At 39.6% G+C, this 27,278-nt stretch overlaps 1 protein-coding gene across 2 annotated transcripts; it reads right to left on the bottom strand.

Annotated features, from left to right (window-relative positions):
- Window positions 1-15,408: 15,408 nt before the first annotated feature.
- kcnj13 (potassium inwardly rectifying channel subfamily J member 13) lies at window positions 15,409-26,997 on the bottom strand. 2 transcript variants are annotated; one of them, XM_023267788.3, is made up of 3 exons: window positions 26,699-26,997; window positions 21,280-21,848; window positions 15,409-18,893 (listed from the first exon to the last, which is right to left on the bottom strand). In XM_023267788.3, the coding sequence occupies exons 2-3, from the start codon at window positions 21,800-21,802 to the stop codon at window positions 18,319-18,321; spliced, it is 1,098 nt and encodes a 365-aa protein (XP_023123556.1). In that variant the 5' UTR covers window positions 21,803-21,848; window positions 26,699-26,997; the 3' UTR covers window positions 15,409-18,318. The 2 variants fall into 2 exon arrangements, with proteins under 2 accessions (XP_023123556.1, XP_054868214.1); XM_055012239.1 differs by lacking the exon at window positions 26,699-26,997 and having other exon boundaries at window positions 21,280-22,110.
- Between the last annotated feature and the right edge of the window lie 281 nt (window positions 26,998-27,278).

Raw genomic sequence — 27,278 nt, 5'->3', positions numbered from 1 at the left:
TCTTCCCCTCCTCATTGCAGTTGGAACAGGGATATGTGACAGAACATGTGCTATTGACACCAAACAGATATTAGATCAAGGTGACTTTAATGTCCATCCATCCATTATCTATACAGTTGTGGGATTTTAAAACTGAAGAAATAGCAACAACTCCAAAATGATGATTAAGTCAGACTCATGTACAAGAATGAATAATCCTGTGTGAACTTGTAAAGTTACAACCCATAAAAAGAGTGTATAAAATGCATCAAATAGAACAAACAGAAACAGAGGAGAGATCTGAGAGTGAAACCTGGGCCTGTGAGTTCATTTGTGGCACGTGTGTGTGTGTGTGTGTGTGTGTGTGTGTGTGTGTGTGTGTGTGTGTGTGTGTGTGTGTGTGTGTGTGTGTGTGTGTGTGTGTGTGTGTGTGTGTGTGTGTGTGTGTGTGTGTGTGTGTGTGTGTGCGTGCGTGCGTGTGTGTGTTGGTGGCCCATGATGGCCTGACAGGCTAAAACACAAGCCTCAGCAGAATTTTAGCAACACACTGGTGGACATCCAGTGGGCGTCTAATAGATGTCTAGTGCGGTGGTTCCCAACCTGGGGGGGGCACCAGAGATCTGAGGGGAGACGCAAAGCTTTGTCTGCTCTGAGGCTGTGATGTTATAAAAAATAGATTTTTACATTCTGGATAAAATCAGAGTAATAGACTCACTGTGTCATCACAAGTCTACCTATAGAACATTTTTAAAACACATTTATTTGGTCTTTCTTCAACTTCTCTCCATGCTTTCTTCAGGTTGGCTCACTAGTTCACCCCGATTCATTAGTTTGTGTGCATTTAGAAAATTACTGACGGGAACGGTGTCCAAAAAACGCAAAGCGGGTGAAGCTTCATCAGTACCTAAAAACTCCGGCTATACCTCCAGAGTTACCTTAAATTTGGTTTTATTAAAGGACAAAACAGAATTACGTTATTTGTGGTGAAATGCTTGCAAATGACAGCATGAAGCCAGCAAATTACGGCGACGTCAGGAAACAAAACACAGTTCGGTAAAGTCGGAAAGATATTCACAAATTCGGACTTCCGGCATCAATAGCTCATTAAATATACGTTGTCTAAACTAAACGATGCCTCTTTTCCATCGTTGTAAGGTGCTACAAGCCCAGTTTAATCAAAAGTATCTGTCTTTCGAGCTGCAGAAATAACATTGATGTCTATGAGCAGTCGGCTGTGCGAAGAGTGAACAGGGACCATCTGCAAAATGCAAAACCGCTGCAAACAGCCAAGAGACACAAATATTCAACAAATTTACTGCAGTCAGCAACTGACTCCTGCTGGTCATACTACAACTCCATCCATCCATTATCTATACACCGCTTAATCCTCACTAGGGTTGCGGGGGGGGCTGGAGCCTATCCCAGCTGACTCGGGCGAAGGCAGGGGACACCCTAGACAGGTCGCCAGTCTGTCGCAGGGCCACATACAAAGACAAACAAGCACTCTCACATTCACACCTACGGGCAATTTAGAATGATCAATTAACCTCAGCATATTTTTGGACTGTGGGAGGAAGCCGGAGTACCCGGAGAAAACCCACGCATGCACAGGGAGAACATGCAAACTCCATGCAGAAAGATCCCGGGAAAGCCGGGACGTGAACCAGGGATCTTCTCGCTGCAAGGCGAAAGTGCTAACCACTACGCCACTGTGCAGCCCATACTACAACTCTTGGTTTGATATTTTAAAAAAAAAATCATAATTTTAAGGATTGTTTTTATAGTAAAGAAAAAAAATCAATAACTTAACTCTTATGCATTGTAGTGTCACCAAATTTACTACAGCCATAAACTCTCTCCTCCTCGTCAGAGTACAACTCTTGGTTTGATATAAAATGTTATTTTTTCATAATTTTAGGGAATTTTCTATTAGTAATACAATTCAATAACTTCCCTCTTATGTTTTGTAGTGTACTGGGCTGGGCTGGGCTGGGCTGGGGTGCAGCTTATAGGGGGGGCTCCAAGCCAAACAGGTTGGGAACCACTGTTCTAGTAGATGCAGGTGCAACACACTAAGCAGGCCTCCCTTGACGGCCAACAGAGGGTGAGTGGTACTACATCGTTATTTCTTAGCACGATTAGATCACACCCTCAGAGATGAATATATTCAAACATAATAATTATAGAAATAACCTGATTGGTTTTTAAGATGATGGGTTGTGGTTTTCCAGGATGGAAGAAGAGTGTTTAGAAGTAGTTTGCAGCAGTATATAAGATGATGTAATACCTTGTTTAATCACTTAAAATCTCGAATTTTGTTCATGTGTGTTCTTATAACTTCTTGTATTGAATAAACATTATTCACATCAGACTCTGAAGACTGAAAACTTTTTCTATAAGACCTTTAAAGATACAAATATTGATCCAGAAGCAATTTTTTAAGAAGTTGGTGGATGAAGCTGCCACATCATCACTGCCCCCTATTTGGCAGACTGAGACCCAACACACTGCTTTATGCTCATTAGGGCTGCAGTTGGCTGGACTCTTTCCCAGCTGACTTAGGGTGAAGGCAGGGGACACCCTGAATAGGTTGCCAGTCTATCACAGGGCTACACAAAGAGACAGACAACCAAGCACACTCACATTCACACCTACAGATGGTTAAGAATTACCAATCTTTGGACTGTGGGAGGAAGCTTTTTCATAACGATTTGCTTGATGAGCGTACCTCTTTGTAAAAAAACAAACAAACAAAAAAAAACCCTAAATAACTTAACAATTACGGCCTGGTTTCATGTTCAGGGCTTGAATAAAACCAGGACTAAACTAATCTGGTTTAAATCAATCCACATTAATCCAGTTGCTTTCTGAGATGTTATCTAACTTCAGATTTACTAGTTCCAGACTACAGAGTCTTTAACTAAGGTAAACAAGGACAACTCAGATCATGTTTTGGAAGCCAAAGTAGATAAACAATGTGCTCATGGTGCAAAGGTGAGGGTGCTCTGAAAGCCTGGGGTGGAATATTCTAGTTTTAGCTGTGTGTGTGAGCGAGAAGCGAGAAGACACTTAAAGGAAATTATTTCAAAGTACCTCATAACTAAAGAAAAACATCATGATTTGATCACAGAAACCAGAACAAAGGAATGTGTAGACTGCAAATTTCAATGAATATAACTCAAACGAAAAAGTAACCAAAAGGACCCTCCAACAACTTCAAGTAAGATCAATTTATATGATCTATGGTGGCCTTGCTTTAGCGTATATACTATTTTAAACTAGTAAATCCTTAATGTTGAGTTATCTATCAAAGAGTCATCTCCATCTCTTATCTTTATCTTCATCATTTTTAAGGGGCCATGACAATTTCAGAGACAGTGGAAGCAATTCTTCCAGATACCAAACATGCGCCCTCTGGTGTGGATATGAGCTTGGTTGTAGCACTGTTGCTCAGGTCTGTCTGGATGAAGATAAGGGGTTAACAGGAACTTTGTCTGTGCATAACCACTGTCACCGAGTAGGATCCCACTGTGTTGCCCTGCTTCAAACTGAGCACACAAAGAGGCGTTCCGTAAAATCGTTGAGTCATGTGTTGAACCGTTCCGATGTGCAACAATGTTGGAGAACTGCACAGTGGGAGTGTGTTAGGATTTATTGTTTTTACTATTTCTATTCAACATACTGCTGGCTTAATACTGATAAACACATTGCATTATATGCTACATAAAAGAGTTGTGTTGATCTGTAAATGAATGAGATGATCCCGAACATTATCTCACAATATGTGAATTGGGATAAATCAAAGTTGAATAGCACTAGGTCTGACAGAGGGAAAAGCACATCTGCTTACACTCAAGACATATCAGACACACGAACATGCACTGTAGACACACAAACACCCATGCACACTCACTGCACACTCACACACACTTACTCAATACTCAAGGCCACTCTAAGACACCACATCCACCTCACTTCTGCGTTATCAGGTACCCACATACACACCACATTCAGTCCTCATAACACAGTAGAAACACCTCTACATTCACACATCGTCCTTCAGAGTGAAGATGGTCCGGATTGGCTGAAGACAGAAGATGTTTAGGGGAGTTCAAGTTAAAACTGCGGATTCCCCCAACTATAGACCAATCAGATAGAAGCACATTCTCATACATAACTCTGTGTAATGTTAAGTTAGGCATCCTTTTTGGGGAAGTTGGCTACAGCAACTCTCTTGTGTATTAGTCACAGAGAACTGTGGTTTTCCAAACCGAGAAGGTCCATGTACATGCTTTCAATTCCCCAATGCATATTAAAGATTCTTAAAGGATAACTGGGACTCAGGATTCCTCATTACAGCAAGTAAACAAACGCGCTGACAAATTTGGTGACCCCGACGTGATTTGCTGAGGAAGAATTCAACGGAGTCCGTGACTGAAGATTTTCAGCAGGACCAGATGGGTGACCGAACCCCTCATCGCTCACAAGGCCGGCCTGAAATAAGGTAAGTAGAGACCTGTTGTTTGTAAAAAATTAAAATTAAAATTAAAATTAAAAAAACTCTGCAAATTGAATACTATTAAATTTCTGTGAGCGTTGAGGAGGTAAGATTTAACTGTCTGATAAACTGATAAAATCATATATTCTGGCTGAAATTTTTTTTTGGAAAACTGTTAATTGAGATTGCATTGGAGCACTGAAAAATAAGAAGGCCTTGGGTTGGAGGCCCTGGGGTTAGAGACCCCATAAATTCCTTGCATTAAACTGCTCTCAGAATCATACATTGTGGAGTAATATAAAGTAATAAAACAGAACTGTTGACTCACGGCCTAAGATCATGATCAGCTGGCTGTATTGGCAGCACTAGAGGGTCTTGTAAATCCCAAGGTAACAAAATGATAGTGTACTTTTAAAGTATCACACTGATATCATTAAAGCTCAAACCTGCAGTACTGAGTGACTTACGCTCTGGGTAAAGATATGATGTGTCCACAGATAGTGATTTCATGCTTTAACAATTTTCTGGTGAACTTATTTTGCATTGTGGGTAAATTTAAATTTGGAATTGCATAAAGAGGATCCCCGTAAATGCTGCGGGTCGTGTTGCATTAGAACAGTAATTATACTGAGAAATGTGATCATCTGACTAATTTATACATGATCAGGTCAATGTGGGACTGATATGCATGTTGGCAGTAATTAAGACGTCTTTTAACCCTTTAGGCGCCACAGTTTTTTCAATAATATATTCAGTTTTGATATCACTTTTTCAAAAGGTTGTAACTTGAAAATGATTAGTAATAAAGGCATACTGTAAATGAGTAAAATCATCAGTATGATCCAAAGTTTGTGATGGGAGTAAATTTGCATATTATGACGTCACCAGGCGGGGGACATATGGATTATATAACTTTACAGATGTTTATCGATCAGAATGGCATTGCTTGGCTCAGAATTTGTCAGATTCCTGTCTCCACGATACCCAACTGGCTCATCAAAATGTCTGATCCACTTGTGATACTGTTCTTCATCTCTCAAGCAAACCCAGCCATCATCACTGTCATTCACGGCGGGGCCGTGAACGCCACTGCGGCCTCCGCCGCTACTATCAGTGCATTTTCTCCTGCGTCTGCCACTTTTGTCCACGGTTTTTTGCATCCCCGCTACCCACCTCAGCATTAGCGGTGTTTTGACCACCCCCACTACACCCACCACCACCACCCTCCTGCCACCCTGGACACGGTGAAGCAAAGCATCGGCTCCAGTATGTGCTGCTTGTGGACTGTCACGGTGCGCAGACTTGCTGCCGTTATGCACGGACGCAGCGTCACTTTCTGTTTCACTGGACAACTGAACATCTTCATCAGAGGGTGAATATTCCTCTTCAGAATCTGAGTCAGCCATTACTTGATGAAGTACTTTGTCAATGGTGAACAGACCTCTCGGCATGGTGAGTTTTCTCTCATTGTCTTGCGCTCTGTTACGCGCCGACTGCGACCCTTGTCTCCTCGACCGGGGGGTGATTTTCAAACTCTATAAACTCCAAAACTTTGAATGAAAACACACCCACAAATGATGCTCAGATTGAAGTCCCAGATGTCCGCCATCTCCTGGTGTAAAGCACTAACTACATGAGGCACCATATTTGCAGCGATGGCTTGTTATGTTCAGCAATGTTGCTTGTCACAATATTGCGACTTTGGCGGGGTTAAGTGTGAATGGCTGATACCAAGTGAAGCGCTGAGAGTGTTTGGGTGTGACAGTTGAGTGTGTGAGCAAGAGGTGAAATTGTTGGATCGAAATCAAATTAATGTGGCAAATTGGAATTCTCAAATAAATTAATTATAAATTCTGAAATTCTATTGGTGTGACTGGAGAGGAAGACATTGACCAATTAATGAAAAAGCTTAATTTGGAAAAGAGTTTAAAAATGTAAAAGAGTTGAAAAATAGTTTTAACTAAGAATAAAAGATGTTTAGTTGCTAATATAGGGGCTCGGACAAGCCCAGGACTTAATCCTGAAAAAGTTCACATTCAGAGCGTAAAAGTTCAAAATTTGTGTTATTGCCATCTGGTGGAGGAAAGGAGTAATAGAGGGAGTAGCTGAATGCTGCCCTCTGGTGTGTGTAGTTGGGAGTGAAAGGCGGAGCTGTGTGATTGTTTCCCCCCTGGTGAACACTTGGTGCATAACAACTAGTAGACCCCTTAGGGATCACTTTGAGCATTACTATTAGTTGACCCCCTAGCGTCTCCTTTGAGTATTACAAATAGTGTGCCCCTAGTGCACATTTCACAAACTGCAAAATAACTTGCCTCCTGGTCGACACTGTGTATTATTGAATATTTTGCCCCCCATGTGGACATTTCACGCAGTACAAATATTCTGCCTCCTAGTGGACACCTTGAGCATTACTGAATGGTTTGACCCTACATGAAACAAAAAGATAAAAATAAAGAATAATCAGATAAATAGATAAAATAACAACAACAACAATAATAATAAGAATAAAGATTTTTGTGAAAATAACAAAACAAAACAAAACAAGCAAAAAAAACCCCCACCATATGTCTATGAGGTGTTCTCCAGGTGACAAAACACATTTCTCCCCTCATGAGTTGTTGACAGGCTGCCCTATGCTGGGTTCCCTATGGAGTAGTGGACACCTGCCATCCCCTAGATGTATGACAAATGGACTATGACGACTACATGAAAACACTGACTAATATGACTCGAGTTTTGTCTACACAGATTCGGCAGAGTCAGGTGCAGCCTGAGACAATCGAAACTGAGACTCCTGTACAGATAAAGGTGACTAGGTACAACAAAGGAGACTGGGTACGGGCGAAGGTCCACAAAAGGAAGTGGTCTGAACCCAGATGGACAGGAGCATGTGAGGTAATAGAGGGTACCTCCCATGTTGTCAAGGTAAAAGGTAAGGCAGGAGCTAATTGGCACCACCTGACACATTGTGTACCCTTCTCCCCGCCTTCCCAGACATTATGGGAAGTTAGAACTGATTTGGCCCAGGCGTCTGCTGACAAATCTTAGAAACAATTTGGTTTAAAACAAAAAATCACACAGACGCCAAAACATGCATCAGAAGTGGAAAGTGGTCGGAGGTCGCATTCCTGATAGTCCTGCCATCTCTTTTGGAAAGTGGGTGCAATAAGAAAATATTGGAGGGATAGGAGAGAGTGAAACTGATTGACAATCACAGTCGAAAAAAAATAGTAAATGTGCTGCTAACCCTGCTAACTGTATTACTCTGAGTTCTCTTTTCCCACTAACATCCGATCAAGCCACATTTCCAGTCTTTCAGCCTCAAAAGGGAAACTATACCTGCCTGACATGCCAGGCCTCTAAATCAGTGGGTGAGATAAAAAAAAAAACAATTGGTGTGGAGTGATTTTCAATGTTTCCACTTGGTCCAATGTGTCTCATCTTGTCATTTCCAGGGCTGACTGTATTGGTACTATGGAAGATTGAAACTACTAAACTTCCTGCCCCGAAAATGGACAGGTGCATATGCTATTGTACGACTGGCAATTCTACTCACCATAATAAGCCACGGGACTGCCCTGGAGGGTTCCACGTGGAATGCTTGCTCTATATCTACTTTTGACTTCACCATAAATTCTCTTTAACTATATAAAAAAGAAAGAGAAGGTATGTTGAGAGGAAGGGTCGCACAGTGCAGTTCTCCCCAATCTGAACCATGGAGGATGCCAGACGACCCAGAGGACTGGAATGAACAGAGAACTGATAAAGTGAAGGGAGAAACAGTGGGTGTGTTCACTGGCATCACAAACGACACCAGGACATGAAAGATAAAGAAGAAGAGCTTAAGTCGCTAACCAAGCGCCACCTGAAATACCAAGTACTGTCCCACTACACTGGACACAAGAGACAAAAAAAGCCTTGATTGATAAAAAGCAAACCCTGGCTCAAGCTGCAGCTTTGGCTGCATCTGCTGCCATTCATGTTGGATGTTTCTGAAAAAGTAGGGATAGTAAATGTGGCGATTTTTCAGAAAAAAGGAGGGAGTAAATAGAGTGACAATGTACTATGGTTCCAAACTGGACAACAGGACAGGTGGGCTGCTCACGAATTTCCTGCCTCTTTCCCACCTCTTAAGGGCTAGTAGGAAGAGCGAATCAGACAAATGAAAAATCGCAAAAGTATGCCATGGCACAAAGCTCTCAAGGTTAGATGCACTATCATTGGCCCTTATGTATAAAATAAAATAAAATAATCAAAAATAATAATTTCATCTTAAATGAATTTAATTTGATTAAAAATCTTTCATCTAGATATTCTCTTGCCTGAGAAAGGTGGCGTGTGTGCTATGTTTGGTTGTTATTGCTGTATTTTATTCTAATAACACAGCTCTGAATGGCTTGGTGATAAGAGCCCTGGAAGGCCTCAGGACCCTGTCATATCAGATGGCAGAGGACTCTGAGTTCACAGATTCCTTTGGCAACTGGCTCCACCAAGTCTTTAGGAATTATAAAGCTGTATTTCTCTCGCTAATGATATCCTTTGCTACTTTTGCTGCTATAGCAACCTCTTGTAACCTAAGTCACAAATTATGGGCCAGAGTCTAAGACTTGACCGTGTTCAAATGTTAAAGATCTACAAAAAAAAAAATACAAAATCACCATAAGAAGTCAGCATTCAGTGGCAGCAGGATATATTGTTGACAAAAATCCAGGAGCAGACACCTTGTACATTTACTGAAAACCACTTTTTACAATTCCTGTACAGCTTAGCATCTTCTGTTGAGGACACTTAATAGATATATGACATCCATCAATACAGCCAATTACTCCAGAGAAGTTCCCATATTCATAGAGATGTACCTTGTAGGTAGTCTGATCAACAGCATCAGGGAACTTGATGTCATCCTTTATCAGTTCACATATTGCTTTGTAGACTTTGTGTGCTATTTGCAGACAGTTGATTCACTCACACCACACAAATCCACTGTTTCACAATGGAAGGTTCCACATGCCAAAAACCTCAAGGTGATAAGTACTTGTAAGGAAGGAGGTATAGGGGTTCCCCTCACTGAGTCACAAGAAAGCTTTGTCTGAAGCAAACAAAAGATTTCAGCTGCATTGTGTTTATACATATGCAAACGGTCACGCAAATCTGTATCATCAAATTCATTCAGCAGAATTAATTATTTCTGGTCTTGGTGGTGGTCTAATGTTTTAATTTAAGTCTTGATTTAGAGCTGGATTAGCTCTAATCTCCCTTGAAGAAATGAGAATATTTAACTGAAGACTAGGACAAATCTGAGACTATTTAAATCCAAGTCAATTCAGTAAGTCCTGGTTTGCAATGTGATTTAGTCTAGGACTAGGGCTTAATCCCTGTAGGCGAAACCGGGCCTACAAGTTTAACATGCTTAATCTTTGTGTCAACAGGTACAAACTGGCCTAGGCCAAAGTAAACCCCGGGGTATATTTTGGCCTGGAGGGGTATAAACTGGCCTAGGCCAGAGGGGTAAACTTTGGCGAGGGGGGGTTATCTGACCTGATACACCAGCATTTAGCCACTGTGAAAGATCCATACCTACTTCCTTGTTAACTGACAAGAGTAACCATTTACATCCAAATGGCTTTTACTGAGATTTGCTGATTTGTTTTGGAAATTGACAGGATGACTTCTGAAATAGAATTGTTCAAATTTAACATTATTTTTTGCTTAAGTCTGAATCATCAAAAGTAAATACAAAACATATCACTGCTTTACAATAATTTATCAGTGATAGGTTCAGCTCTGTCCTTTGTGAGCCTCCATTGATGTCCACTGTTAAAGAGGGGTATGTAAGGGGTGCAAGTTCACTGGCACAGCAGGAACAGGGGGTGTCCCTGGGATCAATTGGGTGATCCTGCAGGTCTGATAGCTGATGGTGTGGGGGATTGAGGCTGACTAACATAAATGGCTGTGGATGCAGTAGATAAGGCTGGAGGTCTGTTGCCTGTCTGTTATCAGTGATAGGTTCAGCTCTGTCCTTTGTGAGCCTTCATTGATGTCCACTGTTAAAGAGGGGTATGTAAGGAGTGCAAGTTCACTGGCACAGCAGGAACAGGGGGTGTCCCTGGGATCAATTGGGTGATCCTGCAGGTCTGATAGCTGATGGTGTGGGGGATTGAGGCTGACTAACATAAATGGCTGTGGATGCAGTAGATAAGGCTGGAGGTCTGTTGCCTTTTGATAAAACAATGGATGTGGCCATCACCAGTGTGGATGACAAAAGCTTCTTTTCGACCAAAGAGAACCAGGTGCTAGTTTGGTTCTACTTAAGTGCCAGTGCTTTTTGGTTCAAATCTTGTGCCTCCTCAGAACCGGTTTGTTTTTCCATTGGCAAGGAGCCAAGTTGGAGTCGCGTCATTGCGTCACCGTAAAACGTCTATAAGTCATTGCATGCCTAGCCATTCCGCAACGTTGGCGCACCGTGAACATCAAAGTGCCGTTCCTGACTTTGCAAGCTTACACTGTGATCCAGAAACAAATAATCTGTTAGTAGCTACCTGTCTTCAGCCTAGTCACAAGCAACGGCGACTACGTTTAAGAAGACAGGTCATTGTCAGAGATGTTTTGATTCTTAACAGTGATGTGGTAGCATTAGCTTAGCTACTTAGCCTCAACTACATTTGCATCCATTACATAGTGGTTAATCAAACGCAGTAAGTTGATGATAGTATCTATGTTTATCTTTATAGATGGTTTTAAGGCTAATTGCGAGGCAGAGGTCAGCTGTTGTCTGGGCACATCTGCAATCACGCCACTGCTGAGACACAATTGTACCGGATTTCAGCTGAAGGCTGCTGTTCTGTCCAAACTGTCATGAGACATTAACATTTTTATTGTGATATACCCTCCACTGTTGTTAGCTTTTGTTTCAATAAATTGTTTGAGATGAGGAAATCACTATTGCATGCTTCTACTTAAATGCCCTACTTTCATCATATAATATTATAAACTTTTTACATTTTCCATAAACTTCACCTGAAAGATGAATACCTTTTGGGAGTAGGATATGTAGACATGTCATCTAAGCACACTTCAATAATATATCTGCTGCAGTAGTGCAGTTTATCTATCTAGCTTGGTGTGACAGTAAAAAAAAAGAAGATTATAGACAAAACTTGCATCTTTCATCACAAATATATTTTTATTCACCCAAAGTACAAGAGTAAAATACAAGTGAACTTAAATAGCTGAGAAGGAAAAGACTTTACAAAAAAAGATTTTTTTTTTTAGAAAAGGCAGAAATAGTGGACAATGCAGTTTATTTCTGGGATAGTCGCTCCAGCACCGAGACCATGCGTCCCATCAGTCCAACCAAAGTGTCTGAATTTTCATCCGTCCTCTGGATGTTCTGGAGCATGGCAGTGGTCAGGTCTTGGTGTCTTCTGATCTGTTCCAAGAACTGTTCCTCTGACCTCTCCAGGTATTGCAGCAGATCCACAGTAGCATCCCACTTCCTTTTTCCTGCTTAAAAGTACCCAAAAAGATATTAGTTGTCAGTATTTATTTTCTATATTCATGAACACAGTTAACTTAAAATAAATGTTGTATTTTGTGATTTTAGGATTAGCCAAAAGATAATGTATTGATCATGTTGATGTCTGCACAGTCTAATCAGATCTTACTTGATTTGGTCCGTTGAGAAGAGGATGGCGGGGATGAGCTGCAGGACGGGACCGGTGAGCTGCAGAGTAGTGGTCCTGGTAACTGGACCTCATCATCCAAGGCCGACAACTAAATAAAATGAACAAGAAATGCTGTTGATAGCATCTGTAATTTAAAACCATTTTCTCCATTAATTAATTCTTAATTTGTCCATACAATGTTATAAAATGTTACAAAAAATACATGTAATAATTTCCAACAGTGCTAAATGCCTTGTTTTATTTGAGCAACAACTAAAAACCACAAAAGAAATCTGTGTATACGAAATGAATGGATTGAATTTCCACATCTGCAAAGCTGGAAAATCACAGAAAAATCAGCATTTTCCCTTGAAATTATAAAAATAGCTGCACATTACCAGTATTCTTTACTTCATTGTGTTAATTTAATCATTTGAATCAGTTTTAGACTCGGATTAATGATAATGTTAACAGTTTATTGGTTCTTCAAAGGAAATTTAAATGACTACCATATAGTTCGGTAATATGATTAAATGGGCCATTGTGTAACAACGTGGGAGGTTTTGAATACAGTTCTTGTAATGAAATTTTGCTGCTGCTTTTCTCAGGTTTTATAAGACATTTCATAGCTTGTTAGCTTAGCAGCGGCTAATTGGTTAGCAAACAACAGTCAACCTCTGACCTTTGTCTGGACCACATTAGCTGGCGTAACGTTTACAATATTGATGCGGGACTGTTTGAGAAATAAAACTTACCAGGATCAGGATCAGTGGTCTGTACGGCAGCCTGAATCAACTCCAGCTCGGCTGTGGCGTTCAGGGACCCGGTTGGAATCATGGAATGCAGCCGGTCAAAATGGGGGCTCTTTTTGGCCGACAACTGCTGTGTCCCAGCTCCCTTTTCTGGTCTGTGTAGTCATTTTTGAGTTTTTTAAGTTTGTTGAGGAGTTAGTCGAGGCACTGCTCGTACCAGCTGAAGCCATCTCCCGCTGGATCGTTTCAAACACCAGCTTGGTCCGAGAGGCTCCCTCTAACTTCGACTGAATTTCATATGAAGACCACAGTGCTAGGAAGCATTGGGTCTCCTCCTCAGACCACTGCTGCTTGGATTTGGCGTCTATATTTACCGGTTTTCAAAACACAAACACTAAACATTACTACTGCTACTACTACTACTACTCGCTCGGCTGTTTAAAAATGGCGGTTCTGTGTTTTCACCATTGATCGTTGGTCACCGTAACCCTACCCCCAGTCCATGACGTACTTGGTTCTCAACTCTGGCCCAGCAACAAGTTGGTGCCTGAAAAGCTCCAGTTTTTGGAGCCTGAAGCCGGTACTCAGCTGATGGAAACACAAAAAAACGGTGCCAAGTCAGGCACTGGCTCCGAACTCGAACTGGAACCAGCTCTATCCAAAAGGGGGTAAAGAGGCAGGCAGAGTCACTGAAGCTGTCTGAGGTAAGGTATGAGTCCTTTCAGGTTCTGAGATGTTAAAGAACAATTTAAAGAACCTGATTAGTAATTATTATCAATGTGCAAGTATTCAAAATAAATGTTGGCCCAAAACAACAACATACACTCACCTCTAATGGCAGTGTAAGACTGGTCTGGGGAATAATGTATATCTTGCTTCTGCCAGTTGCTGTCTTCCTTTCTTCAATGTATTTGCCCAAATTTTAGTCAGAACCCTAGACTTAACAGCTCTAACGAGACAAAATTCAATAACATTCAGGGTAGCCCTGGGAAAGCTTTGGCAGGTGTAATTATTAAACTCTGGAAGGGTCTAAAACTTGAATACAGCATCTCTGTGAGACTGCCTCTGACAAATCATGACTCAGGATCCCTGGAAAATTCAGATTTCATATGATATCACTATACTGACAATAATTTATTTTTGCCTTATGAGCTATTGTCTTTGTTTTAAAGCTTTATTGTGTCTTTATAAGCCATGAACAACACATTTGCATTGCTGTTTTTGGTCTTCTTAGAGTACATAATGTCAATATTTGCATTATATGCACAAGGGTTACTTCATGATAAATAAATAAAAAAGTTCAGGATTATTAGGGTGCTTGACCACACTAGTCAGGACAAGTCCTGTTCACTGGATTTGAATGAAATCATGTAAGTTGCAGAATTCAATTCCATTGTTTGTTTTGATTTGAAGAATAAAACAATTGCATCTTAGAATTAATTATTGATTTATGGTAAAATGAGTAGATAAAAATGTTAAAAACCACAGCTATGGGGTGGCTGTGGCTCAGGTAGTATAACAGGTTGTCCACCCTGTATGGCATCTCTGTTGCCATTGGTGTGTCAGTGTGTGGATGAAAGGGTGAATGAGAAACACTGTAAAGTACTTTGAGTACCAAACGGTAGAAAGCTGCTGTATAAGTGCAGAACATTTATCTACTGGTGGAACTTACAAGCTGCAATCCAGTGCACTGGCAGATTTAAGATCTGTTTTATTTTGGGAGAGAACATACGTGTTAAATAGTGAGGGTCAAATGTCATGTTAATGTCAGTGTTAAAGTAGTTAGAGTCTGCTTGACCTTACTAGTTTACTCATGGGATTAAAAAAAGAGTTACTAGGTAACTAGCAATGGGCAAAATGTTCACTAGTTATAGTCGAGTGGGGATTTTTTAATCTTTCAAATTAACTAGTGAGGCAGAAAAAGTTTGTTAGTTCATTGGCAAGAGTCAAACTGTACACTAATTGAACAAGTTGGGTTCTTGGACCTTAGTCATTAACAATTTTTTCTTAGTTGTTTATTTTTGGTTTTTTTGTGCATGTTTTACAATTTCAGTTAATATCTTCATTAGCACCATTAAGGTTCACATATCATGTATTCTACAGAGACTCGGTCTATGGTCTAGTTTCATGCAGGTGAACCGATCGGGATCTCTAACAGGTTTGGTGTTGATTTCTTAGTGATTAAAAGTGGATGCTGAAAGGACAGGGTAAAAGTTTGAAAAAATTGAAGCTAGCATATGTTAAATGTATATTTCACTTTTTTTTTTTAAAAAATTATGAAGTTGTGTTAGACAAAAATTTAAAGGACAGTACTGACACACATTTTGTGAGAAGACAGACATGTAGCACAGCCTTGTACCAGCAGAGAGCAGAAGTGATTAGCAATCACTGATGAATAACTGGATTGCCCAAATGCCTGACATATATCCTCTATGCAGTCCAGATTTGTAGTCACCATAGAAAGAATGATGTAGAATCTAAATAATTTAAAAAAAACTCTTGTATTTTCTTTGTTTAGAAAATATTTAATGTAATGTACACTGTACAAAGACACTGAAGCATGTGAGATACACTGAGATCTCATTCTTCGCAATCACATTTTGTGGAACATTTCCTCACTTATGTCTTAGGGTGCTACATGATTTCTTTAAAACCATATAGGTAACACAGTGATTCTCATTATATCAACAGACTTTAAAGGGATCATACTCCAAATACAAACTCACATTTTCTATTCCTCCTAGTATAGCTTTCTTTGCTAATTCTAGAGACATTTATTATTGGAACAGTTGAATGTAATACATAAATTTTGGCTGTGCATAATGATTTAGGCAATGATTTTTCAAAATAATGGCATCAACATACAAAATAATCAGCAGTCAGTATAATTCTATCAGTCACTAACAAGTCACATGTCATACAGGTCAGTCTAATGTTAGATTACTTTAAGACAGAGATGTCTTTGTTGCAAAAGACTTCCAACGAATAACTGTAGCAGCTTCATTCTAGTGACAATGACATTACAACCATCTGATGCCTCATTGTGATTGCTCGCTAATCTTGGTAGACTCCGGTGAAATCCCTCTGCTCTGTTGCTAGTTCTTAAACAACAGTACAGAAAATTATTGATCAGCAACATGAATGTCCTTTTACAGAGATGACTATACAATCACTGCAGCCTGTCCCTTTATTTACTGACTCTTTTAATACTTTTATAACTGCCATGCCTACTAATTCTATATTCAGCCATACAGTAGTGAGACTTGTCCACTTCATATTGCCTTCCGTGAAGTGTGAAATATGTACTTTTTTCTGTGTAGTGCTCATTAGTATATGTTAACATGCTAACACAACACTAAAATTGTGACCATGGTCAACACGGTTGTCTTGTTTGCATTGTCTGAATCCAAATCTATTCACTTCACATGTTCAGCTAATTAAAGGATAGGAGAAGATGCAGTCTCCATATCAACAACTATCTTCCCTTATTTATCTTTTCTGTTCTCTCACTGTTAAGTCTAGTCTCATACTGCATCACCTCACAAGCCCACACAGACTTGATCTGATGGCAGTATGTATGGTAAAAATCCAGGAGAATTCAGTCTAAATCCACATTGTGAACATTTGGATTCAGTCATTGTCATTGTGAACATGTTAGCATGCTGACGTTACTGTGCAGACACATTAACTTTATAATCTGTGTTGTCTTGACTTGGAATCTGGATCTGGAGCCAATCTCACTTGACACTGAGTCATTCACAGGGCTACCACAGAGAGAGTGAGAGGCAACCATTCTTGCTTATATTTACACCTACAGGCAATGTAGAGTGGCCAATTATCTGGAGGGTTAGAGAGAACCCAAAGAAATCCCAGACAGGCATAGAGACAACATGCATGCTTCGCACAAAAAGATCCCATGTGAACATGTTCAAACCCAGAGCCTTCAATTCAATTCAATGCAATTTTATTTATATAACGCTAATTACAATTCAGATTGTCTCAAGACGCTTTACAGAACCGATATGCCTGTCTTCTTACTAACAATTGCACCACAGTGGTTTCATCTGAATGCAATGCATGTTCTTCACTTGTGTGTGAAGTCTTGAACATTCAGATATACAGATTTTAAATTTAAACCTGTGATGGCAGAATGCATTCCAGGTTCATAACTCAAAAGTGACATGATGTCTGGAGAAGAGCATGAAAACTATTTTCATTCAATCATTAAAAGAAAAATCTCTGTGTTCCATACAAATTCTAGTGGGATCATTGTATTTTCATCATCTCAAATTATTGTCAGAATAGTTGTAAAAATTTTCAAATACACACATGGGCATTACTTTTGGATCAAAGAGAATAAGTCTTTATCCTCATTATGAAAAATGTTAATACTGCATCACAAGCAACAGAGGCAGAGAAAAAAACACTTTTGGAGCAATGAAGAATAGAAATTTAGTCTTTGGGTTATCTAGATGAGGAAAAAATGAATACCAGGCTTTGAGAAACCTTAGCCAAGCATTAGATTTTTACTATCTCCTTATCAAAACATTAAATTAGAGAGTGAATGATAGTGAACTTGTGGTAAAACCTCAAAACTGCAGTTCTACCAATTTTGATGCAACAGAAATGCTTTTAATCACAACAGTACTAGATGGTTATATTTGATGGTTACAGGAATGTTACATTAACTATTGCAAAACTGCACCTTTGTGTTTGGAAACATCATGAAATGTGCACACATGTAGTCACCAATATCGACATGTATATAGGACAACCACATTTCTATGTGTTTAATGAAACTTCAGTGTGATCATAAATGGGATACTGATATCCATGGAGACACAAACTGCTGTCTTGAACTGAAGCAGGACTGAAGTTAAAAGACATTGTGTTACCACAATAGAACTGCATATTTTCAAATATAATTCAGTTACAAAATCTTACATGAAAACAAAGCTTAAGGGAGTGGAAATTCACTTTTACTCAATTTAAAAGAGTTAAACAGTAAACAGCTTTCTGTATTCAAACTTGGGTTTTATTTTCATCTTGCACTGTTGAGTGTATCTTTCAGTAATGTGAGCTTTATTCTGAGAACACAAATTATGATGAGTATGTTATCTGGATAGAACCTATGGCCAGAACAACAAAAATAGAACCATCTGCCCTCCCACTTTTCCCAGGCTCCTACTGGTCAGAGATTCCGACCAGTACAAATGGCAGTAGTGATGGGTTCCCCTTGCTTGATGCATTAAGAACTCCAGAAGGAGCTGAGGGAGCCTGCAGCGTGTCTGATATACAGTTTAATTTTAAATGTTAAAGTATAAATTCAGATTTACCTAAATCAATTAAATACCTCCTGACAAAAATATGTCTACATCAGAAACTTTCTGTCTGTCCCCATGAAACCTCTTCTTCCGGATCCTTATTCTATCCTGTCGCTGCCATCACCATTGATCTGTACCACACAGTCCTTGTTCAAGGGCTCCTTTGAGTGGGCCGTGTCAAAGTGCTGAGTGTTCACCATGTATCTCCCCTGAGGATCAAGCCCCAAGGCGGGGACAAAGCGGCGATCAAATTGGATTTCTTGACGCAGGTAGGAGGTCCTCTTCTGGCAGGAGTCACCAGTTCCCTCCTGCAAAGCCGACAGGAAGACAACCAACTCAAAGTGGTTGGATGTGCCCTCACACAGGGCAGGGAAAAGAGGGCTCCGGCGATCCAGGGGGTGGTAAAAGGTGAGTGGGAAAATGAAGAAGGGGCATGGCTGCTGGCCCAGATGATCTAAGTAGAAGTCCAGAGAGGTCTGGTGCAGAGCCTGACCTTCATACTCCTCATAGAGCACAGCACTCACCTTTACATCTACCAGAGGTCGCTGCAGCAGATTTGTGGCTCGTAGCATGAGGCACGTCTGGCCCTGGTGTTGGCCAACCACTGCTTGTGGGCTGAACTGAATTGCTCCTGCTCGCTTCTGGGGACGGGCAATCTTGGCTACAAATGCACCTGAAAGTTAACACATGGAGACTTCAATATAATGTGATGATGAGTTGTTTTGACTTTGCTACAGTAAAGGTTTTGCCTCTTAGTGCTTTTTAGTAAATTACAACTGAAGAAATCAAGTTCCAACAACAGCAACCAAAAAATGTTCTTGGACACCACATGTAATAGAATAACTTTGAAACATGGCAATCCATAGTTAAATTAATAAGATGGTTTCTGCCTTGCCTGTTTTAGTCATTGTAAACAGGCTGCATTCTCCTGTGTCTTTTTGTCATTTGTCTTGGGACCCACCAAAAATCCAGTTGGATAACATGAATTAGATTTGGATCAGCGCTGGATGTGATTCAAGAATGAAGTCAAGGTGAGGTAAAGTGAAGTCCTTGCACAGGCAGGCTGTTGCCAGTGAGCCAACACAGAAAATGGTTCAGCTGTGTTTTTCAGTCATCTAGCTAACGTGCGCCTGAAGGAACAGGTCTACGTCTACTTCATCAATCCATCTGTCTACACATGTGGCATAATGACTCGTATTTACAAGCTTATGGTGTGAAGCATTCTTGACTACAAGTGTATTTTTATGCTTCGAGTCTATTGCTGTGAATGTTTCCAAAATTTGCATGACAAACAGCACAGAGAGCTGTTGGTGCTGCTCACACTATGCTGTCTGTGTATACAGAACTAAACATGATATGTGCATGATCTATCATTTTGTTGCTTTTAAAAATCTGTAGCCAACATTTCTGGTTGCCTTCTGAAACTGAAAAACTGTCATATATGCCCACTTAACACAATATTTGCTGAAGTGGGTGCACATCACTACAAGATTAGACTTAAGGGCCTGGGACCACACTCTAGGTTCAGGGCTTTAAAATCAGATTAATGTTGAAAGACCAGGCTATGGCCCAGGAAAGTCACTGGAAGCCAACCCAGGAATAGCGGTTTAGGCTTGTACAACTTTTTGGGCACTCAACACCCTGAATGCCTTGAAGGAGAGACCGTCTAAAAGTGTTTTCTGCTGTTCTTTTAGATAGTCTTTTAAAATGCTTACTAGATAAAATGCAGAATTTCTGAGATGATACTTGGAGAAAAAAGACAAATCAGGCTTAGGTGCTCTAATAAATATTGAAATGAAGCCATGTGAAAAGGTTTGAATTTCTTTGTGTTGCTTAGGTGAAAATGTTAACAACTCATCCACAACTGACACATGGTTAAGAGCCAATTACACATTCCTCTTCTGAAAAAGGTCACAGGTTCAAAGGCTGAGAAGAAAATATGTGGTATATTATTTAGCAGTGCATTGTGTTTCATAAGCTTGTCATGTGTTGAATGTAAAATCTTAATCTATGAAATCAGCACAAACTATAGCTGTCAGACAATGCAGTGCAGTGCAAAGTAAATTATTTCCCCCTAAATGTAGTCTATAATGAAGTAGAAATATAACAATACTTAATACTTAATACTCAATACTTAAGTAGTCCTACATCACAATGTTTAAAAAGTACAGTACTTGAGTAACGTTACTCATTTTAGACTTGTGTTCTGATGACAGAGGTCATTTAAGAGCTGGACAGTGCAGTATTGCTGTGGTCAGGATAGTGAAAACAATGACACCCAGTGGCACATTACATTTGTTCGATAGTAGAGAGGCTTGTTGTAGTGTTAAATCGGGGAAGATCTGCCATGGTATTTATAAGCAGAGCTGTAGCTGCAAAGTGGCCCATTTTTATAATTCATTGTTTGCTGAACAAGTATTGAAAATCAGAGTATTGATACCAGTTTTTAAATAATTCAGCTTTATCTTAGACTTGGATTTGATTCTTCAGTATAAATGCAACATCAATGGTCACCCAGCAGATGTCACATTTTGTCAACATCTGAATCTTGGAAACACTATTTTCTCTGTCACAGTACTTAAAAAATCTTTGTATCCCTCTTCCCTATTAGAAGCCTAAGGGTACACACAACTCACTATCTTGATGTCATATTCTCAATCTGTAATAGAGAGGCAGAACTTCCTCTTCAAATGGTGTTTCTCTGAGTGCTAGGCAGGAAATAGATAGGTGTATTCAAAGTAACTGGTTGGGAATAAGGTTAGGGGCAGTTTGGTTAAATATACCTGAGGTGACTTGTTGGAGCGTAACATTGATGGAAAGGGAAATCCACATTGATAGTTAATTAGGTTATAACGCATCACTTAAACCCCTGTTGTGGATATGTAAATGTCTACTATTTGAATACACAAACAGCCCCTACTTTTTCAAATACGTTAAGGAAAAACACAATTTTGGATAAAATCCTAATGAGCTTCAGTTTTTGCTCCAGGTTGGGTTTACAATGTGTACATTAAATGTAGATTTGAGACTGTATCCTCAAAGTTGTGATGTTTTTGTACCTGTGATGAAAGCTTCCAGCATGAGCCCCAGCAGCATCTGCACAGCCAGCAGTGCAATGGCACTGGGACAGTCTCCACTGGGGAACATGGTGCCGTAGCCGATGGTCAGCTGTGTCTCCAGGGAAAAAGAAAAGGCAGCAGTGAAGCTTGTAATGTGCTTCACACAGACCACATGACCCTGTGGGGGCGCATCATGATCCTGCACAGCCAGGTCTCCATTGAGATGGGCCAGCAAGTACCACAGGCAGGCAAACAACAGCCAGTGGGCCAGGAAGGAGGCACAGAAGGCCAGAACTACCCATCTCCAGCGCAGACCCACCAGCAGTCCCCATAGATCCTGCAGGGCCAGCACCCAGGCTCTGCCTGACGCCCCACACCATGAACCTGAAGGGCACAGAGGAGGACGAAGGGCACAGCGTCCATCTTTGGTAACCAGGCGCTGGCGAGGAGGAGAGGACAAGAGAGGAGAGGAAGAAGCTTTGCCACCCAGAAGAGTGCTGTTTTGGTTGGATTTGGTTGTCATGGTTGCAGGGAGGTCTCAATCAGTGAAAGTCAAGGTGAGGATGATCCTAAAATGAAATGATAAAAGACAACCAGGGATGTTTGAGTGAAATGTTTTGATAATGACATTTATGAACTGTGGAATGGATGGAAATATGTAAATGTAATAACAGGTTTAGAATTTTCCAAATTTATTCAGAACTTTAGTTTTTCTTTTTCTTTTTTTTTGTCCATCAAGACATTCTCATCAGCTTCAGTTGTACTTTGTTTTGTTAGCATGCTAGCAGGCAAAATTATAATGGAAATATGTAAACATTATACCTGCTCAATATCAGCCTTTCAGCTTTGCCTCTGTGAGCATGTTACCATGCTGGCAATAGAATTTGGCTTAAAACATTGCTGTACTGCTTTAGACTTATTTTGTTTTAGAGAGATTTAAGCTCACAGTTCTCTTCTGCTAAGCTAGGTTAAACAAATCCTGAATGCACAAAGATGACATAGGTATCTATTTTTTTATTACCTCTGGGTAAAACAGTAAACAGTCATATTTCACCAAACATCAAACTCTTCCTTTTTATCGGGTTGTTTAAAATCCCCATGTATCTAATTTAAGCAGAACATATGTGTTCAGAGGAACTCTGCACCAGATGTATATGCAGGCACTCCTGACAGGCAGACAGCTAGAGTCTTGTCCTCTCCAGAGTTTCTATTTCTATGTCAATATTGTTGCCAGGAGATTAGAGCAGGTCCCAGCTGGGAATCTGTCTGAGGAACACAGCGACATGCAGAGTAGGAATGTGTCTTTCATCTGCAGGGAACTTTAAACTTACTGCACTGCATGGCTCTGTACTTATCTTGTTCAAAAATTATGATATACATTTATGATCTTTTGACCTATGTATTAATCACTTGTATCTGTTTTCATTCCTTTTGTCTGAACTTTGTAAACACAAACAACTAGATGAAATACATACAAGCAAGTAGTTTACAAAAGCACAAAAAAAAATATGCAATTTTGGTCTTAAATGAGTGCACAATAGTCTTTAGTCAGTTCAGTAAATTAGGGCAGCAAAATCAACATCAGATAACATTCGGTGTTTATCAGTGAAGTTAACACTTCTGTCACACAAGCTAAAATGATCAAGCTGTAGGGAGTGTTTGGGGTGATTCAGTTATAAGTTTGTCTTTGTGATGAGGTAGTTGGAAACAGCAGTGTGACAACATTTAGCAGTCTTGTAAGACAAGAGTCTCGTGCTCACTGACACTTCATTGTATTCGATTGCAGTCTGTCATCATATCAGATTTAGAAAACCAGAGAAAATCTGTTTAATAGTGAAAATGTTATTTTGGAAGAGATTCACTGTTAGTCTATTTAAAAATCAAATCCAGTTTTGAAATGTAAAGAAGTTAGGATACGCAGTACAAAAGTCACACTGCTTTCAGTAAACATGAAAAAACATTATGGAAAAATGCAGACATAAAAATAACTATAGAAAAACATATGTAAACAGTCGTATTTTGGACAGTGTGCACTACATTCTGACAATTTATCACTTTATCATATATTCCATTCAGCATGTCAAGCCCAAACATTGAATTATTTAATGCGACAGTGCAAAGTCAATACTGTAAATGCAGTCCGCTATGCAACATATGGTATGTGGTTCTTCCAATCCATGATGTATCCCGATGTAATACAAATCACTGAATTCACTTAAGATAAAAACAGTTTTGTCTTACGAAGGATATCAGATATTCAGAAAATACTCACACCCCTTCACTTTTGCATTTATTACATAGTAGATATAACTGAAATAGATAAAAATTGAAATTTATCCACACAAAACATGTTTTTGCAAATTTCTCAGAAATCAAATTCTGAAATCTCTTACTCACAAAAGTATTCACACCCTTTGGTGTAACATTCCAATTGTGTTCAGATGCATTCTGTTAATTTTAAGAATTCTTAAGTTGTGACTACAACCAAAATGCAGTCCATCTGCTGCTTGTCTGACTCAACAGATGTAGGACAGCTATACACCACCAATCATGTCCATCGGCTTTGTCCTTCTTTCCCCTCTGTGTGTGTTTTCTTCACTATGGAAAACAACAATAACGACCTCTGATCAGCAACTTACACTGAAAATTTCAGGTTTTGCTGAGGATTTGGATCATGCAGTATGGTAAACGTGCAAGGTGGTTTATCAATTTTGATGACAGAGCTCATCTCCCTGCATGCAAATTTTCCACCACAACAAATCCACTCGTCACTTTTGAGGAAACACCAAAGCTACATCCTTCTTGTTGCCCGCCCACAAGAACTGTGATTCATTTAAAGAAATACGAACAAGACAGAGCTTTTTTCCTTATGGCAATATGATAGTGTGGTGCAGCCAGACCATTATGCTGTACAGAATGGGCTTGTAAAGCAAGACCAACCTGTGGCAAACTGAATAGAGAGGAATAGTTTGGAACGGAAGAAATCTGTGTATGCAAGGTCCTACAAATTGTAATGCATGTTTATTTTAAAGTTCTGAGTGTTTCCAGGAGTATGGTGGACTCACTAATTGTAAAATAGAAGAAGTTTGAAACCAGTAGGGCTCTTCAGAGCCTTTGCCATCCAGTTAAACTGACTAACAACCACTTTGATTGTGATGCATGTTCTGCAATAGTCATGTCCTTAAACTAATGTTATATGCAGATGATTTTCTCTTGCTTGTCTTGGGCTCCTTTACATGGCTATCTTCACATCTAAACACAGCCAGTTCTTTTCCAAAATTTTCAGGATATAAGAATTGGGACAAAGCTTATGCTCTGCCATTACCACAGTATTGTCTAAACTCAATTTTTTTGTGCCAGCAGGTTCAGATGGCCCAACCAGGGTATCTTGGTTCGAGTTTGATCCTTACTTAAATAAAGCTTCAAGTTTTGGCGAAATCCAAAGTTAAGCATGCCAGTTCACAGATTCTCCAATGGATTTAAATGAGGTTAAGAGGAAGAAATGGATAAACTGCCAGAATCCAGGTATGCAAAGCCTGTAGTGACATACAAAAAAGGCTCAAAGCTGTAACTACTGCCAAAGGGGCTTCTATGGAGCACTGAATTATAGGGTTCAATGTTTTTTTTTTTATACATTTGAAAAAAATAAAAACTAAAGACACATTTTTACTCATTAAAGCATTCTGAGTGTGTTTGATGAATTTCAAATGCAATAAAGTATCCAAAACTTGAAGGGGTCTGTACATTTTCGTGGCACAAGAACTTCTCAGATCTGCACAGGTCAGCTGCATAAATTCCACTAACTGATAAAGATATAAGTCTACAGTTGTTGTTTTGTTTTTTTGTTGTTTTTTTAAAGTAAGTTAATCTAAAACTGTGTTACATTATACTATACTGAATGTACTTGCTGAATACATTTTCAGTATATTATATGAACTGCTGTCTTGATTATGTTCCCAACTTTTTATCTACTTCAGGAAGTGAATAGGGAGGAGACTGGAGTAGATGTTGAGCATATAAAGTGCAACCATTCAGCACTGGAGACAGGATTTTACATTTAGTGTTCTACTGTGGTTAGGACTACAACATGACTGGCGAGAGAAAGAAATTTGTTTTCAGTAAATGTTTTCCAAAAGAATCACATTGTATTTATAATTATATGTGATATATTATATAGAACTCTACTGAAACTTTGAAGATGACTCCAACATTGCAGATTTGTTGAAATGTTTGCTGATTTACACCATTCAATTTGGGGATCATTGTGTTCCTTCAAAAGCAAATTTTCAGTTTGCAATCTGTGTGTGGCACTTGTTATTTAACCATCAAGCCTAAGGCTAAAGCAGATGTGACCATAACTATGTGTACATACTTGCTGTGGTACATGCTGTTTTTGTATACATTTAAGATGAAGTTAAAATGTCATGTAAATGCAGTGTGTGAATTCTGTTGTGTAAACTATTTTTCTCAGTGTGTTTCAACAGCTATTCAAGGCTTTCTTTTCTACTTAAAAGTTACATTAAACTATTATAATCTAAGTAAAGTGCATTTTCGCAAGTATTGTATTATGTAATTCTTGGTAATGGCGATGCTTCGGACAATTGTTCTGTATGTCTGTTCAATTTCACCTACGCATATTTGTGATCACTGTTTTTATTTGAACCCACAACATCAATTAAAAATATAATTCCATTGTAATAATTAATTAATGCAATGAAGTTATAAGACAGTTGTTCCCTCCCTGTGATTTGATGTATTACAATCCAAACATACAACACTTTGCTAGGAGCTTGAAGTCCCTGAGGCTATTGGAATATGTGGTCTTAACTGCAATCATCTTCACACAGTTTTGCCTGACAGCCAACCATTTTCCATGTCTAAGCAATCTCTGCTGATGTAACAGTTAACAGAGAAAGTTAATATAAATGTGTCTTTATCGCCACCTTGGAGGGGTGCAGAGGGGTTTATCTAACGTTCAGTCTATAGCTGTTCACATCCTCTATTCCAACTTTATCATATAGCAACCATGTCTGAAACACAAAACATAAGATGTGTAATCATCTGTATCAAGGTAATGATAAAAAAAAAACAATACAAATAAAACATGTATGCTGTGTTGACTTTCAGATGCCCTTGTGTCCATGCTTGTTGGTGGATTACCCACAGTCAGTTTACCACCTCTGGATTGTAGAAATGGTTTTACCTGATAAAAAAAACAGGAAACCTTTTCTTTACTCACTTATTAGAATTATAGAGTCCTATAAAGTACACATAATTGCTGTAATCTGTCAAATCTTGTTTCCAAATAACTTAGGCTCCTTAACGGATCCTGGAGGACTGATCAGATCACAGCTGATCATACACTCATTGTCCTGGTATTCAGCTCTTCACAGCATCATATGCTGGAGTTTGTACTCACCTACAGCTGCAGTTAAGCCAAAATAGGGGCCCTCTGACCTTTTCACCTATGAGCTGGTCTTAGGTCTGCCACGCAGGAAAAGGGGCCGAGGCAAAGGGAGAGCTCTGTGAGTTCCTTGGAGAACACAGTTTAAAATTCCAGTGAAGTCTTGAGCAAAAAGTGGTACTCCTGAGAAGTCTGTCGTTATAGGAGCCAGTCTGAGCGCAGTGTTCTCTGCTTCTCCAATCTGCAGCTTCCAGCTCCAGGGCGAGGATGATTCAATTGGTCACACTACTCTGCATGGAGCCTATTAGTGTTCCCGGAAGACAGAAGACAGAGGGAGGGAGGAAAAGAACAACACCTTGTCACAACTCATTCAAAGAGCTGCTTGTTTCTGGTTGGTGTCCTGCAGCTGCTGCTGTAAGAAATTAGGTTTGCTGATAAATGCGTGTAAAGTGTGTGTATATATGCATTTCCATACATCCATCAACCCATTTTTTCTTCTATGTAATTTTTCTGATATTACCTGCCAAATTATAGAATTAAATATCTTATGGGGATAAATATATTGCTGATAGTAATGCTGGAGATGTTTTATTTT

This window comes from Amphiprion ocellaris, chromosome 7, assembly GCF_022539595.1.
Source record: "Amphiprion ocellaris isolate individual 3 ecotype Okinawa chromosome 7, ASM2253959v1, whole genome shotgun sequence".
NCBI lineage: Eukaryota > Metazoa > Chordata > Actinopteri > Pomacentridae > Amphiprion > Amphiprion ocellaris.
The sequence above is the reverse complement of the archived record's forward strand: the minus strand, read 5'-3'. Positions and strand labels throughout refer to the sequence as shown.